This window comes from Oncorhynchus nerka, linkage group LG10, assembly GCF_034236695.1.
Source record: "Oncorhynchus nerka isolate Pitt River linkage group LG10, Oner_Uvic_2.0, whole genome shotgun sequence".
Taxonomy (NCBI): domain Eukaryota; kingdom Metazoa; phylum Chordata; class Actinopteri; order Salmoniformes; family Salmonidae; genus Oncorhynchus; species Oncorhynchus nerka.
In genome coordinates, this window is record NC_088405.1 from 40,015,080 (window position 1) to 40,030,509 (window position 15,430).

The 15,430-nt window shown below is 41.7% G+C and overlaps 1 protein-coding gene across 3 annotated transcripts in view; it reads right to left on the reverse strand.

Moving 5' to 3' along the window:
• Positions 1-14,995, reverse strand: part of LOC115135298 (rab11 family-interacting protein 2-like) — a 19,484-nt gene extending 4,489 nt beyond the window's left edge. The window contains exons 1-6 of one of the 3 annotated variants that reach the window (XM_065023312.1): positions 14,727-14,995; positions 13,525-14,171; positions 6,834-7,234; positions 6,329-6,698; positions 5,728-5,791; positions 2,853-3,057 (exon numbers count right to left, since the gene is read on the reverse strand). In XM_065023312.1, coding sequence (XP_064879384.1) covers positions 2,853-3,057; positions 5,728-5,791; positions 6,329-6,698; positions 6,834-7,234; positions 13,525-13,877 — 1,393 coding nt within the window. In that variant the 5' untranslated portion in view covers positions 13,878-14,171; positions 14,727-14,995. Of the gene's footprint in view, positions 1-1,609; positions 3,058-5,727; positions 5,792-6,328; positions 6,699-6,833; positions 7,235-13,524; positions 14,172-14,726 lie in introns of those variants that run through there. The other 2 variants (XM_029669837.2, XM_029669836.2) reach the window with 2 other exon arrangements.
• Between the last annotated feature and the right edge of the window lie 435 nt (positions 14,996-15,430).

The window sequence follows — 15,430 nt, forward strand, 5'->3', positions numbered from 1 at the left end:
ATAATCTCATGCAGGCTAGGGATGGGCAACTTTCGATAAAACGTTTTAGGAACTCAGTCGGGGTCTCAATTTACTGTTGCGAGTTAGACTAGTAGAATACAAGGTGCAATTTTGAAACTTGGTTGTGCATCAGTTTCTCTCTTGTTATGTCACTTAACCCATGTCAGCAACAAAAACAAGTTGATTAGATCATTTAGCGGCCAGCTAACTTGGCAAACTTATCATGCTCGAATTACCGGCCGGGGGGGGGGGGGGGGGTCACCAATGATTTAATTCGTCTCACTCATATCATATTAAAAACGGCAAACATTTCTCTCCGCCCCATGGCAAAATGTGTAGAATTGCAGCAAACTTGCTTTTGAACTGCAACATTTTCTCTACACCCCATGGCAAAATGTGTAGAATCGCACAAATGTATCTCTGCTGTCAAGAGGGGAGCCACAAATGTTTTGATCGCAGTCAAAGTTGCCCATCCCTGATGTAGGCTGTACCCACACTGGATCTGTGAGCTGTTGGCTAGAGTGCATGTTGCAAAACCAGAGTGGGCACACTCGGTGTATAAAACACACCATTTTTTTCTGCGAGAAAACCATCCATAGAGTTGAAAATGCGATGGAAACCCATTTAACTTGTATTCGGTACATGGGAATTTAACCGCCAAATGTATTTTTATGTGCATTGCGTCATCACGCAGAGCCTTTTATCCCCAACAAGTCCATTTGATGGAAACATCTCTGGTGGGAAAACATGTATATTGTCTTTATGCAAATTTTTTGAATATTCAAATGAAAATCTGTCGCTAATTGGATGGAAACCTAGCTTATGATAAAAAAAAATAAACTGAAATAACAAACCCAAAAGCAATGACTTCGGAGTTGATATGATGGACAATGGCAGCTCGTTGAATGAATTCACTTTGGTGTAAACACTGGAGGAGGCTTCAATAGCAGTGTCTTTAGTTTGCCTCCACTCAATTACATTCTGCACCAGCACGATGCCAAGACATTCTATATCATCAAATTGACCAGAGAAAATACAGTGTTCACCTATTTTTTTTTTGTTTTCACTGGAAGGTCAAAGTTCGAATGCAAGTGTTACATTGTTTTCAGATCTGTGTTTGGATATGCAATGTCTTGAGTAAGAATTCAGTAGTGCTTAGTACCTACCCTCATAAGAGTAACTTTAAATAATATAATTTTGTACGAAGATGGCAAATGTCAAGAGAGAGGTCCAAACCATCCTAATGCCAAAAGGCTCAGATCAATGTCACAGACAGGCGGATAACACTGTATTCACACCTCCAGTATATCAACACAATCCTTGCCTACAGTAAGAGGCGTGTAAAGGGCCGATTGGCTGAGTGAGAGTTTGTGTCATAATCCTGCATCTTGGTCTGAAGTGTAAACAGTCATTACAGCTCTATTCAAATTAGCACATCAAACCCTATTCAATAAACTATGTACTTTTCTTATTTTTTTTCTCCACACAAGTGTGATAAGTTAACACGCGGTGTTTGGTACATTTTAATACTAAGGCCATACATATTTTATTAAACATTAAACAGATACATATATATTTTTAAAGTGAGGCGAGCAAGCCGAAACAAACAAAAAATAAGTAGCCCTTTTATTAAAGACATGCTCCGGTATTCTTTTAAACCACTCACTTTGGGCTGGATATGTCAATGAGTAGTTTATACATGCCATGAAATCCCTAGTTTTTCTTTATACTGTGCTACACCATCTCCCCCCACATGGGCTAGCCCCCTAGCAGCACGAGTTCAACAAGTTAACTTTAGCACCTCGCCATATGAATGACAGCTAGCAAGATGCACATAATGCACCAACAGCAGAGCGAGAGACATAGGCCATTTTCGGGGACCACTTTTGGCTTGTGAGTGCTACTTTTTGAATGACTAGCTAAAAAGTATACAAAAGTACTAGATAATCCCTTTAAAATACTACAGCAACCTTAGTTCTTAGTTCAACACCTAGCGATCTAATCAAGTGATTTTAAGTGATTTTAGGGGGGGGGGCATTATTTTGATCAAAACATGCAATTTTTTCAGTATGACTTAATCTCTTTTGAAAATGTTTTAAAGGGAAGTGAAGAGGGCCATCCGTTAAACATTTAATTACATTTGTATGGCCTTAGTGTTACAACGCAAATCTAGCTTGATGGTGGTTCCATGTGCACACAATCGCCTCAGAAGCTGTCTGTGTTTTTTCCCCCCCATGTTATACGTGTGTGAAAGTGCACAGGTCTATTGTATAAACTATTGTGAAAACGTTGTACACCTTGAAGAAACTGTCACGCGTGGCATAAACCCACTAGTTTTGTTTCTTATCCCACTGGTCTCTGCTATAAGGTGTTCTGATGGATCTGTGAGACATTGTCATCTCACATTCTTTCAATTCGGCTGAATATGAAAAACAAAAGGAAATGTCATGCAAAGAACAGAGCAAGAGGTATAATAACAAAAAAAAGGATGAGTGGATCACTACACGACAACTGATTCACAGGTTAGTATTTCTATAATTATGGGAAAGCCATGGGGTTTGTTAAAATGCAAGTCAAAATGTCAGATATTTATGTAGTCGGGTGTACTTCACTTCCCAATAAAATTGTTGGGGAAACTGGTGTACACTCAAATCAAAGCATGCAAAACCTATTAAAATAAAAATTCAAAAAATAAAAATGGTGATTTGGCATGGGTCAATCCCCTTCTCTTCATTTTTGTTCTATACCCACAATACATTTCTCAATGGCTAGGATGGGCCCTCACTGAAACAAGAGCATATCGTTGGAACCCCTAACTTTACCTTGACACTAGTTCTTTTTGGAGATTTTACCCGCTTTCCTCTTGGGCTCGTAGGGTGTCCGTAGGATGCTCGGCGTCTCCTCCATAACGCGCACCAGCAGGTTATCAATGTAGTCTTCCAGTTCACGGATATGGGCGTCCTTATTTTTCACCACCCCCTTCTGCTTGATGAGCTCATGCACCACCTCGTCGAAAGATAAGTTGCTATAGGAAGCCGCGCTCGTCTGCATCGTCTCCTGCGGGTGCAAACCACAGACATTATGATGACGTCAACATTGACGGCGCCATTTACACAAAATAAAAGTGAATTTCTCCAAACGCGTCTTGAGATGCGAGACAATTCCAGAGACAGTTGTTTTCAATGAGTAGTATACAATACAGATGGTAGGAAAAGAAAAAAACTCAGCAAAAGGTAAATTAGTGCTAAAAATGATCTAAAGTAAGACAGAAGGTGGGCTAGGCCAGGGAATCCCTCGTATTACGGCAGATAGACTAACTGCCTAATAATTGTTTTTATTTTACCTTTATTTTACTAGGCAAGTCAGTTAAGAACAAATTCTTATTTTCAATGACGGCCTAGGAACAGTGGGTCAACTGCCTGTTCAGGGGCAGAACGACAGATTTGTACCTAGTCAGCTCGGGGGTTTGAACTTGCAACCTTTCGGTTACTAGTCCAACGCTCTAACCACTAGACTACCCTAAAGGTGTTAGGAAAAACGCCACAAACTACGTCATGGCTGCACGTGTTCAGCTCGTATAACCGGGTGGCAATCAGGACTAATTGAGAGGCTGTGATAAGATGTCACTCCACAGGTTTGTTAGCACTGTCATCGCCATTGCATTTCACTTCAGGTGTTTGATCTGATCAAGTGTTCAATAGTGTTCAACAGAAACTCTGCGATGGCTCGAACAATCAGGAATCCTGTGGAAGGGACTCTGATGTGTTGTTTAAGTATCAGTTCTAGAAAAAATTTAAAAAAGCTTTCAACCTCCATTACCTCTTTAAATCTTAAAGCACATTTCCTCTCCTCACAAGCCAGCCTAGGCAGAGACCTTGACCAGCTGGCAGACAAGAGCATCATATTAAAATGAAACCAAACCGCAAACAGTAATTAAGACAAAAAAAAAAATATTTCCGGAATAAAAAGGTCAGACTAATGAACAGGAAAAGAAAGATGCAACCAAACTATTTTGGTCGAGTTTGTTCTTTAGAGGACCGGGTGCATCACAGTCTGTGCCGATCCCATTATGGAGGGACGAGAGGAGCTATGAGCTTCTGTTTTTTTTTTTAACGAGGTACCATGTTACCGCTTCAACAAATGGACATGGTTCCACCAGGCAGATACAGCAGCAAAGCCATCAACTTGTTTAAAATACTACACTCAGTCCCCTTCCCCTCCCTGTGCCCAAACCAAGCTGCCATCGCTGTGCGGTGTCTACGACGGGAAGAAGACCAAGTGCCGGACCATATTTACTGTAACTCGTCCTAGTATGAGAAACAAAGAAACTAAAAATGTGAGGATCCCTAGAGTTTATGTCCAAACAAAAGAGGACTAAGGCAGGGGATCACACTAAACACGCCGGCACTTTTATTTCCATTGTTTCCAATGGTATCTGGCTAGGTGTGCTGCGGTCCATCCTAGGTACGCTTCGAGTTATTTTGTTGTCGCTTTCTGGGCAGCCAAAGTTGAAAGTGCCTCATGTTTTTAGTCAGAGAAAAACAGGTGTTGTTAGTGGGGGTGTATCAACCGCTTACTGGGGAAGTGAATATGTTCTTGAAGTGAATATGTGCTGAGAAATAGGCCTTTTGCGCTACCAGAGAAAATGAAGAGCTAGAGACAACCAGTTCCGCTGAGAGACTTTCCTAACATGAATCGAGTTACCAGCTCCGTTTCATCATACTGTATGAGCAATTGTGTCCATTACACACATGCCAAAAAGCCCCAGACATGATATAAAGCTACACAGCCGGGAGCTGTAGTAGCTGGTGACAGAGGCCTGGAAATGACCATGAACTACCAAAGTACTGACAATTTTTCCGCGATCAGTAGTGAGGAGGAGATAAGGCGAGCACACTTGGCATTCTCCAGTTGTCTCATTACTGCTTCTAATGAGCTCTGCTTTGAGAATTTAAAAGCTCCGTTCTTTAAAATCTCTCACTATCCTTCCCCTCCTCCCTCACTGGTTAATTAGCTAGGGCCTGAAAGGAGAGGAAATGGAACTGCCAGTTCATTTCTGCTAGTGCAGAGTATGGAGGGGCACATGTGGTTAAGACAACTCCTCAACACCCACAACGAGAGGTGAGGAAAGCCATTATCAGCATCCGTTTCTCATTTCAACATCACTTTGGAAGCTGCTCTCTTACCATCTTAATACTAATTCTGCAGTGTAATGGCCAGCGACTACTAGAATTAAGCACCATGAGAGCGTTTTATTCTTATTTGTCTTTGGGTGGGGGTGTGACAAAACTAAGGTGGCAAATACCCCCATCAAACCAATGAAAATCTCATACAGATTTCTCCCCCGCAAAAAGAAAAAAAGTGCTCTAATTATGGTACCAGTACGATATAATAGTACATCACCTGACCTTAGAGACTGAAACTCACACTGTTTCAAATGATGAGCCGGGTCAGATGATGACCGCTGTTCATTAGTTTAATGACACTCATAGTGAACTGTCAAAGACGGAAAAGACAGCAGTTCAGAGACCAACATCACCAGCTGCAATGTCAAGTGAGATCGGGGAGAGCTGCTCAATTAAAAGTCAGTGGTGTTCTGAACCTCAGAACAAGTCCCCCAAAAAACTAGGACTATGCTTTTTGTTTTTTCCCCCTTCTTGCCCCCCCCACCCCCTTCATTTTATTTGAGATTAGTTCACAAAAAGTGTACAAGGTATGATCTCTTACATTTTTCTTTCCGTGGTTCTCTCTTGCCTTTCGGATGTCTCCATTAGTGGTGGGATTTTTATCGCTGCAAAACATCCATGCACACTGAATTACAAAATCATCAAAACACATCAAATCATATTTACCTGTGGCTGAGGGTTATATTACCAATAACCTGCCCACCATTTTTTTTTTACCACCATGTATCATCTGCCTTAACCTAAATTACCACAGAGGTAGTGTATGGTGGCAGCTGTTAAAAGCTGCAATATGTAACTTTTTGGGCAACCCTACCAAATTCACATAGAAAAGCGAGTTATAGATCTGTCACTCATTGAAAGCAAGTCTAAGACGCATTAGATCTGTTCTGTGTGCGCTATTTCTATGCTTCGGGTTCTTAAGTTTTGTTTTTGCATTTTTTACTTTGGTTTTTTGTAGACCAGCTTCAAACAGCTGAAAATACAATACTTTCGGGTTATGAAAAATACATTTCAAAATGACCGTTTCTTATTGGAGGAAGCCCCTACCCGTTTCAGTTTGTTTTCTTCCGTTTAGTGCTTATTAATGAACATGACCCTGGCTTGGATACCAAACATGGTGGTGTGGACGTGAAAAGCTTTACCTTGTATTTTTGTGTGAGAGGAAGGGGTTGGTTGGTTGGGTGTTTCCCTGAGAGTCGCTGCTGAATGGGTTGCTGGAGCGCAGGTCTCCAGAGCTGCCCGAACGCCCCCCGTTGTTGGTCTTGCGTCCCTCCTTCTTCCCGGTCACACGTTCCAGCAGGCTGACCTTCTCCTTCTTCTCCTTTTTCTCCCCTCGGTCCCACAGCTGGCCCTGCTCCCCCTCGAACGGGTTGCGGTTGCGTGGGAGGGTGGCGTACTTCTGCGGCAAGCCGTCGCTGATATGAGTAAAAGGATCACCTTGCCCCTCGCTGTCCTGGTAGCCTGGCACCTCGCCCTGGGAGCGCCTGTGAGGGGCGGCACCACTCTCTTTCTCTGTGAAACACAAACAATTTACCTGAAACATTCATGGAAGCAATACTAATCACAGACAAAGAAAGATGGCACAGGTAGGCTAATACAAGTAAATACTAAAATAGGCCTAATACTAGAGGAAGCTGCTGTCCTTACCCAGCTGTTCCATGGAGTTTCTAGAGTCCAGCTTGGGGCGGAAGTGAGTGCCAATGAGGTCAGACATGGAGCGGGCTGCAGAGAGCGTATGGGAGCCGGCCAGTAGGTGTCTCTTGATCTTGGGCTCTGGCTGATGGTCAGAAGCACTGGGTTGGCGAAGGGTCTCCGAGTCACACATGGCGGAGCGGGGCAGGATGGCTGAGGTGGTGTCGGAGAGACCACCGTCGTGCTTGCGCCCCTTCATCTTGTCCTTGAGTTTGGTGAAGGGCGAGCGGGGCTTGTCCTTTATGGAGAGGTCAAACATGCTGGCCGTCATGTTGTTCCTCATGAACTGAATGCTGACCTGGATCTTCCCTCTCTCCTTCCTCTTCTTCCCTGGCCTGGAGTCCAAGGAGTACCAGCTAAAAGAAGGGATGATTATTAGCCATCTGTAAATTGGGTATGTGGCACATTTAAATGAATACAGGAATATAAGATTCAAAGATCAAAGAACACATCAGGTGCCATTGTTGGGTGCTAAAACAGTGCATTCTCAACAAGTTAAAAATAAATGTTTCTATTCTGAATTCATTTAGGTTTGTCATGGCAATGTATTCATTTTTAAATTAATACATTTGAAACGTGTTTTCCAATATTGGTGTAAACTGGTTTAAAAAGCAGTGGAAAATATAGGCCTATTATTTAATGCATCTAAACTCTAGGCTTTGACATCTTCTTCAAGGTGATATGCTGCATCCATTTTTAGGTGAAAACTATCATTAAAGGTATAATACAGAAATCTGAGAGTACATACACTACCGTTCAAAAGTTTGGAGTCACTTAGAAATGTCCTTGTTTTTGAAAGAAAAGCTGATTTTTTTTGTTGTCCATTAATTAAAATAACATCCAATTGATCAGAAATACAGTGTAGACATTGTTAATGTTGTAAATGACTATTGTAGCTGGACATGGATTTTTTAAAATGGAATCTATATAGGCGAATAGAGGCCCATTATCAGCAAGCATCACTGTTTTCCAATGTCACATTGCGTTAGCTAATCCAAGTTTAGCATTTTAAAAGGCTTGGCATAGCACATAGCATTCATAGCTACGCATGGCATGGCGTTCATTTCTCAGAACAAGAATAGACGGAGGAGTTTCAGAAGAAAGTTTGTTGTTTCTAGCTGTTTGAGCCTGTAATCGAACCCACAAATGCTGACGCTCCAGATACTCAACTAGTCTAAAGGAGGACCGTTTTATTGCTTCTTTAATCAGACCAACAGTTTTCAGCTGTGCTAACATAATTGCAAAAGGGTTTTCTAATGATCAATTAGCCTTTTAAAAACGATAAACTTGTAGTGCTTTTCTTAAAAAATAAATAAAAGGACATTTCTAAGTGATCCCAAACTTTTGAACGGTTGTGTAACTGAATGGAGCTGCTTCCTTTGGAAGAAATTAGTAGAGTGGAGACCCAAAACCATCTGTGTTGGGACACATTTCCCCGTAGAACAGCCACAACCATTATGTATTTTTTTTAAATGGAAGCTTTTCACCTGCCTGAGAATGAATATTAGAGGCTCTCTGTTTATTATCTATGCATAGTCACTTTAACTCTACCAACATGTACATATTACCTCAATTGCCTCGACTAACTGGTGCCCCCTGCACATTGACTCTGTACCGGTACCCCCTGTATATTGCCTCCACATTGACTCTGTACCGGTACCCCCTGTATATAGCCTCCACATTGACTCTGTACCGGTACCCCCTGTATATAGCCTCCACATTGACTCTGTACCGGTACCCCCTGTATATAGCCTCCACATTGACTCTGTACCGGTACCCCTGTATATTGCCTCCACATTGACTACCCCCTGTATATAGCCTCCACATTGACTCTGTACCGGTACCCCCTGTATATAGCCTCCACATTGACTCTGTACCGGTACCCCCTGTATATAGCCTCCACATTGACTCTGTACCGGTACCCCCTGTATATAGCCTCCACATTGACTCTGTACCGGTACCCCCTGTATATAACCTCCACATTGACTCTGTACCGGTACCCCCTGTATATAGCCTCCACATTGACTCTGTACCGGTACCCCCTGTATATTGCCGCGCCATTGTTATTTTACTGCTGCTGTTTAATTATTTGTTACTTTTGTTTTCTATTTAACACGTACTTTTCTTAAAACTTCTTAAAGCATTGTTGGTTAAGGGCTTGTAAGTAAGCATTTCACTGTAAGGTCTACGGCTGCCGTTTTCGGGGGAATGTGACAAATAAAATGTGATTTGATATGAGGGACAAACATAATTCCCTGCAAACTGTGATGGTCTGAATCTCGAAAAGAATGTTGAATAATATTGTTCGTCGAGGCCACTCTGCTCCTGTTTGTTTAACCTCTTTGCTTCGCCTGCTGGAAGTAATACGATTGATGCCTTCGCTGTGAGAAAAAGGGGCGACATTTGCACAAATCTGGCCTTTGTTCAGAACTGCTATGACAAGCAATTGGGAAATTACAAAGGCAATGGTGCAAGACAACCACGCAACTCATACATGCTAATGAGAATGATGGCTTCTCTGTAGCCTAAGCCTAGTTCCTACAAATCAAGGGTATGTTGATTGCAGAAATGTAGAACTAGGAAGAAACCTCACTCAAAATACAAAGTCAACATTTAAACCACCTCTCAAACAGCATAGGTGTTCTGGCAAATTCCACAATTCCTTAATGAGCACAACCTCTGACTGTCCAAGCTTTAACCTACTTCTGTCATGGGAAAGGTGGACAGGGATTCTATTTTTTTTGCCCTAAAATGTTCTCAGAGTGAGTGGCCAAAGAATCGCCATGGCATGGGCCTCTCTTGGTCAAGCTAGCCTAATTCCCATAGTGGTGGTCTCTGTCCTCCGGAGCATGATCTAAGAGCCACACAGCATGCTGCTGAGAGGGGGCCAGCCCTGTACTTCACATTGGTGTCAAGGCCAAGATAAACCTCCCTCTGCCTGGAACCACAATACTCCCACTCTACCCAGACCGCTGGGAAACTCCTCACAATCAACAAACACAGGTGTGCGATAATTAGGAGCTGCCTACTCCGATGTCAAGATGGACTCTCCTCCCCATGCGTCTGCTTGAAAACACAGAGAACGGACACAGCTAGCTAGCAAACCTGGAACTGCTCCAGTATATGGATATGGTAGCACAAGAGTAGGCTTAGGCCTCTGGCTCATTCTATGCAAGTCAGTTGTGTTGATGACTAAATTCCAGTTCATTGACATCTCCACAACAGCTCTGTACTTGAATAACTGCCAACCCTGGAGGTGCATCAGCTCTGGCACCTTAAATAAATACAACCATCAACAGTTGATTATGACATATCGCAATTCACCCCAACTAGCGGGTGAAGAGGAAGTGTGGTAATGTGTTTGCATGATGAAATGTACTGATGGCTAATTGACACCAGATCCTCCTAACTATGTTCCTGTTCCTCTGAACAGAACGTAGGCTTAGGCTACTCATCATGTAGGCCTAGCTAACTACAACAATTTGTGCAATGGTAATTCTACACAGCCAAAAATAACTTTATGTAGCGGCCTGGATTGGGTGGAGCTGGTGTGGTGTTTTTCTCCATACATTCACACCACTGGAAAAACTATTATAATTTGAATCAGAATTAGTAACAAGACATGTCTGGCCAGCTCCACCACATTCATTTAACATAAGCTAATACCCAAAGGGACACACCACAACATTCAGCCGATGCCATGTCCGCAAATGCCAGTTTACCATCTCAATTCCAGTATAAGGCAAGACTAAGCAAGGACATTTGTTCATTGTGTGATTACTGGAATTGAGGTGGAACAGTTTGCTGTATTAGCACCTACGCTGTGACAAGACACAGAAATAATCTGATAGCACTGCTGTTCTCGCTGGACTAGTTCACCAACTACAAAGACTGCACCCAAGTCAACTCAATTACACCATGAATGGCAGCCTATTCTCAAAAGACTAACCTCTTGATTCATTATCAACAAGGCCCATTTTTCAACGAACCCAATGACGTAGCCTATGTCACAACAAGACAGATGTACTGGCAAACTCTGTTTGGGGCCCAAACTTTGGGCCTATGCTAAAGTGGCAAAATGGAGGTGGTTTTGAATTTAAGAATCTTTATTCGTACAGTATAAAAACATGTTGAACGCTGACCACATACTCTGTGTGTGACCATTTCCCCCCCACAATATCAGGTGATCTAGGCTAGTCTACCCTACTCTCTGAATCATATACCGAAATAAGAATATGTTCAATGGTATTTCTGCAGTTTAGCCACATGACATGAACGAGACAGTTCTGCAAATCCACCCTCTTTCCTACTCTTTGCTGCTTCTGAAACATCAAACAGAGAACTAGGGAACCAAAGGCCTAGCACTGTTCAACGTGACTACGGATTCTTTGTGGCCAGTGTGTTTGTGAGTGTGGGGTTGAGAGCAGAGCAGAAGACACATTTCCTATTTAACAGTTGTAAAGTTGTACCTTACTCAGGGTATCTGCAGGGTCCATGAAATTGAATTTAAGACTTTTAAACACCTTTAATGCCACTCAGAATGCAATTTAATACCAATTTTGAGGTCTGTGCACGCCACACACCTGCTAATATTTATATCCAGAAACATGGCCATGTTGGGAAAAAGTTGTATTTTCAGGGCTGGTTCCTTCCCCAAAGGCTATAGCCTACATGGCTCATATTATCAGGCAGGTGTGCTATTTTAGCAATGTGCATTCTCCTGTAGCTTAACGGATTTGTAGCATAGTGGCTAGGCTATAGATGACTGAAGGATGGGGGTGGCTCATCTGCATTTGTTTAGGCTACCCCAATGGGCTAACCATTAGCTAGATCACAAACTCTTGGCTTCGATACCAATACTAGCTATAATGATACTCGATACCACAAAAAATATCTTAAAGTAAAATATACAGCACTGTTACTGTATAAAACAGTGACAACGCTCCATGAAGATGGAACTTTTTTCTTCTTTTCTTTCTCTTAAAAGTGCATTGTTGGTTAAGGGCTTGTAAGTAAGCATTTCGCTGTAAGGTCTACAGCGGTTGGATTCAGCGCATGTGACCTTTTTGTTGTTGATTTGATTCTGATTTGACCTGGAGAGCTACGCCACTGGGTGTGCAGGTTTTTGATCCAACACTGCTCAAAACACCTGAGTCAGCTCAATAAGGTCCTTCTCTCATTCAGTGAATCAGGTATTAAATGGCTATCCTTCAAACCAAGGTAGCTAAGCGTGGGAGGGCTCTAGACAGTATTTTTTTTTAAAGTATTTTTTAAACAATACAAAACATACACTGAAAAAAACAGCAGCATACAGATGGGCACAAACATCGATGACATTACACCTGCCCAGACCCACCTGCTCACACCCCCATCTCTAGCACCCACATTACTACCCGCCACATGGCCTCAAAGTGCACCATTTTGTCAACCACCTACTTTCAACATTTAGATAATAAAGCATTTGACCTTTCCATTGTCTTAACGATGGAGGATTGGTTGACTTCCAGTTAACTTCTTAGGGCTGAAATCCCGTTAACGGGATCGATATGACAACAGCCAGTGAAAGTGCAGGGCGCCAAATTCAAAACGACAGAAATCTCATCATTAAAATGATCATTGTCTCCAAGATGATTGACGAGAAAAGGATTGTCCAGCCCATTGGGTGTCTCACTGCGCCCTCATGTGCCATGTCTTGAAATAAATATGCAGACAGACGGATTCAAATTAAATGTACATTGTAATACTTCTGACAGACAACATTGTAACTCTGCCCATAACATTTGTTTTATAGCATTCCCAGAAGGCATAGATTGAGTCATTGCTAGTTTTACACTTAAGACATGGCTCTTCCGTTGTGCTGTAGAATTTGTGAATGGGTCTCTTGTATAATACATTTCATACATTAGTTTATACTGGATTAAGCGCAAACTTTCGTTAACTGTAATTTCATTACTTATGTTCCAACATTCCATTCATCTTGTGCCAATATCAGTTCTTTTTAAGTCTTGGTTCCAATAGTTCTCTCTTCTTTTTTTTCTAAGAGATTGTTAGTTGGATAGGCTCTCTGCGAGGTTGTATATCTTACCATCATATAAAAATAATTTTCTGACTCAAATAGTATTCCCTCCAGACTGTTCTGATGTTTCAAATCATAATTTCGTGATATGAAACTTTTAAGTTGCATGTATTGGAAAATATCTACATTGGTCTGTCCAAAATTGCTTTTAAATTCTATCATGGAAATAAATACATTTCCCTATTACCAAGTAATTGACAGTTTCTATGCCTAGACTTTTTGCAGTGCAAAGACATATTTTTTTTTTGCTAGTTCATCTGAAATGGCGCACAGAGGTAGATAGCTCTAACATCTTGAAAGTGTGCCTCAAGTATTATTTGAAGTTCAATTGTTTTTATTATTTACCACGATGGCAACACTTAAGCAGCAGCGCAACATAACGGAAACACTGTAGTCAGTTCTGTCACATTTAAGACTCTTGAAACAGAATTTAAGACTCAAGGCCTTTAAATCAGATCAATTCATTGAAGATTAAGATTTAAGGACCCACGGACACCCTGTGTACTTTTGTTCCGAAACTTCCTTGAAAGGGAAAAACCTTATTTGGTTTGATTAGTTGGCGATACTTACTCTGTTTTCCTTCGCTCCTTGTTATCAAAAATATCATTGAGATTGATGGTACTCTGGCCCAGGAATTTATCCATCCCCACCAGGGACCTGTGCATCACGATAAGGCATAATTCATAGATTTCTGGATTGCCCTCCAGAAGCAGACCAGGCAGTTCAAAGGCGGCTTCTTCTCTCCACACAGGGTTGAGTGTTTTCTCTGCCACAGATGTTGAGTACTTCTCTTTGCCCAGCTGGATGATAGCGTAGGCGTCGTTGTTGCCATGCTTACCCTTAGCTTGTAGGTCAGTTGCTTGGAGAACAGTGGCTTGGACATGAGTTGGGAACCACGTTTGTGCCTGCTTTGCTAGTGACATGATCAGCTCTGTTTATGTGTGGTTAGTCATTCAAATGTATGTGCAGGTGAATTGACCTTAAAAAGTGATGACAGAGCATGCAAATATTAACAACTCATTTGTAGGGCCATGTTGACTAGTGATATGTAGATGTAGATAAACTTACAGTGCTTTTTGGTCATATATTTACATGTACAGCTAGTAACATCTCAAAAGTCTGCAGCTAACTAATTCCTTCAGTCCATCTTACACACTTGTCTTTTGTGATTAACGTTAACATATCACAAATGTCCAGGCCACTGTAAGGCAAGTCATCTGAAAGCAAAATGGGAGATAAGAGTTACACATTGTAAGAGGTCGTGCAGGTTGACTAGATAACTTATCTAATACAGATGCGCTAGTTAGCTAGCTATGATTGAAGCTAAGCAGGCTAGCGAGTTAACAAGCTAAACTGCTGACATCAATCACCATTTCCAGCTTGGCTGAAGTAAGCTAAATAACTATGCAGCAGGGTTCTCCAACCCTGTTCCTCGAGAGCAACCGTCCTTTGGGGTTTCACTCGACCCTAATATAGCACACCTAGCTAATTCTAATAATTAGCTAACGTTAGCTGATTAATAACTGGGTTGAAGCGAAAACAAACAGGGGGGCAGCTTTACAGGAAAGGGGTTGGATAACTCTTGATATACAGCAACAACAATTTTTTTTAAAGCATGTTCTACAGTTCTATTGCATTTGTCATATTGTGACACAACACCGGTTATTATACAATAATAACGTTGCAACGTAGTAGTATTGATTACTAGACGTTCATTAGATTGAACAGCTGATGTTGGCAAGCTAGCTAAACAAGCTTCCTCACTACTGTACCTCGTCATTTTCTCAAAACTTGGAACATGTTGCCATCCTGTAAATCCACTCGATTGTTGTTGGACATATTTCACAAATAATCAATTGGAAAATGATTTATTTGAGCTTAATTTCGTTATTTTACAGCCTGCTAGCTAGCTGTACCAGCCCAAACTAGCTAACTTCCTTGTTGGTCTACTACATCCGCCACATTCACCGGTGAAAGTTCAAGCTCCTCCTCTGTTGCTGTGGAAACTAAATGTTTCAGGAGCACGCGCCTTATCTTTAACGTGTCAAACAAGTTGTGCCTGCCCTGCGTACACAGTAGACTACACAGACTTTGTTCATAACCAGAAAGAAGTCTAAACCATGGAAGAAGAATGTGTCTTTTTGCAAAAGCAGGTAAAACATATCCGTGTGATATGTAGGCACAGTATATAGGCACTTGATTCAGTGATACAGTTTTCTAATTTGGGAGAGTGTGTTCATGCTGAAAATGCTAAATGCATGCAAAATTGCTCTGGTTAGAGGAGTGAAGCCTAAGCATATAGTAATTTGCAGTAATTAATTAAAACTAGGAAGGTTGAAATTATGTCTTTATGATTCACACCCCCAAATCTATGCATTGTAAATATCTGGTTGGTTTTGCTCCCCTAAAATTAAAGGAGAAAAGGAGGCCCTGGCCAATGGCATTCCATGGGGTTCAAACACCTCCTCCCTCTCAC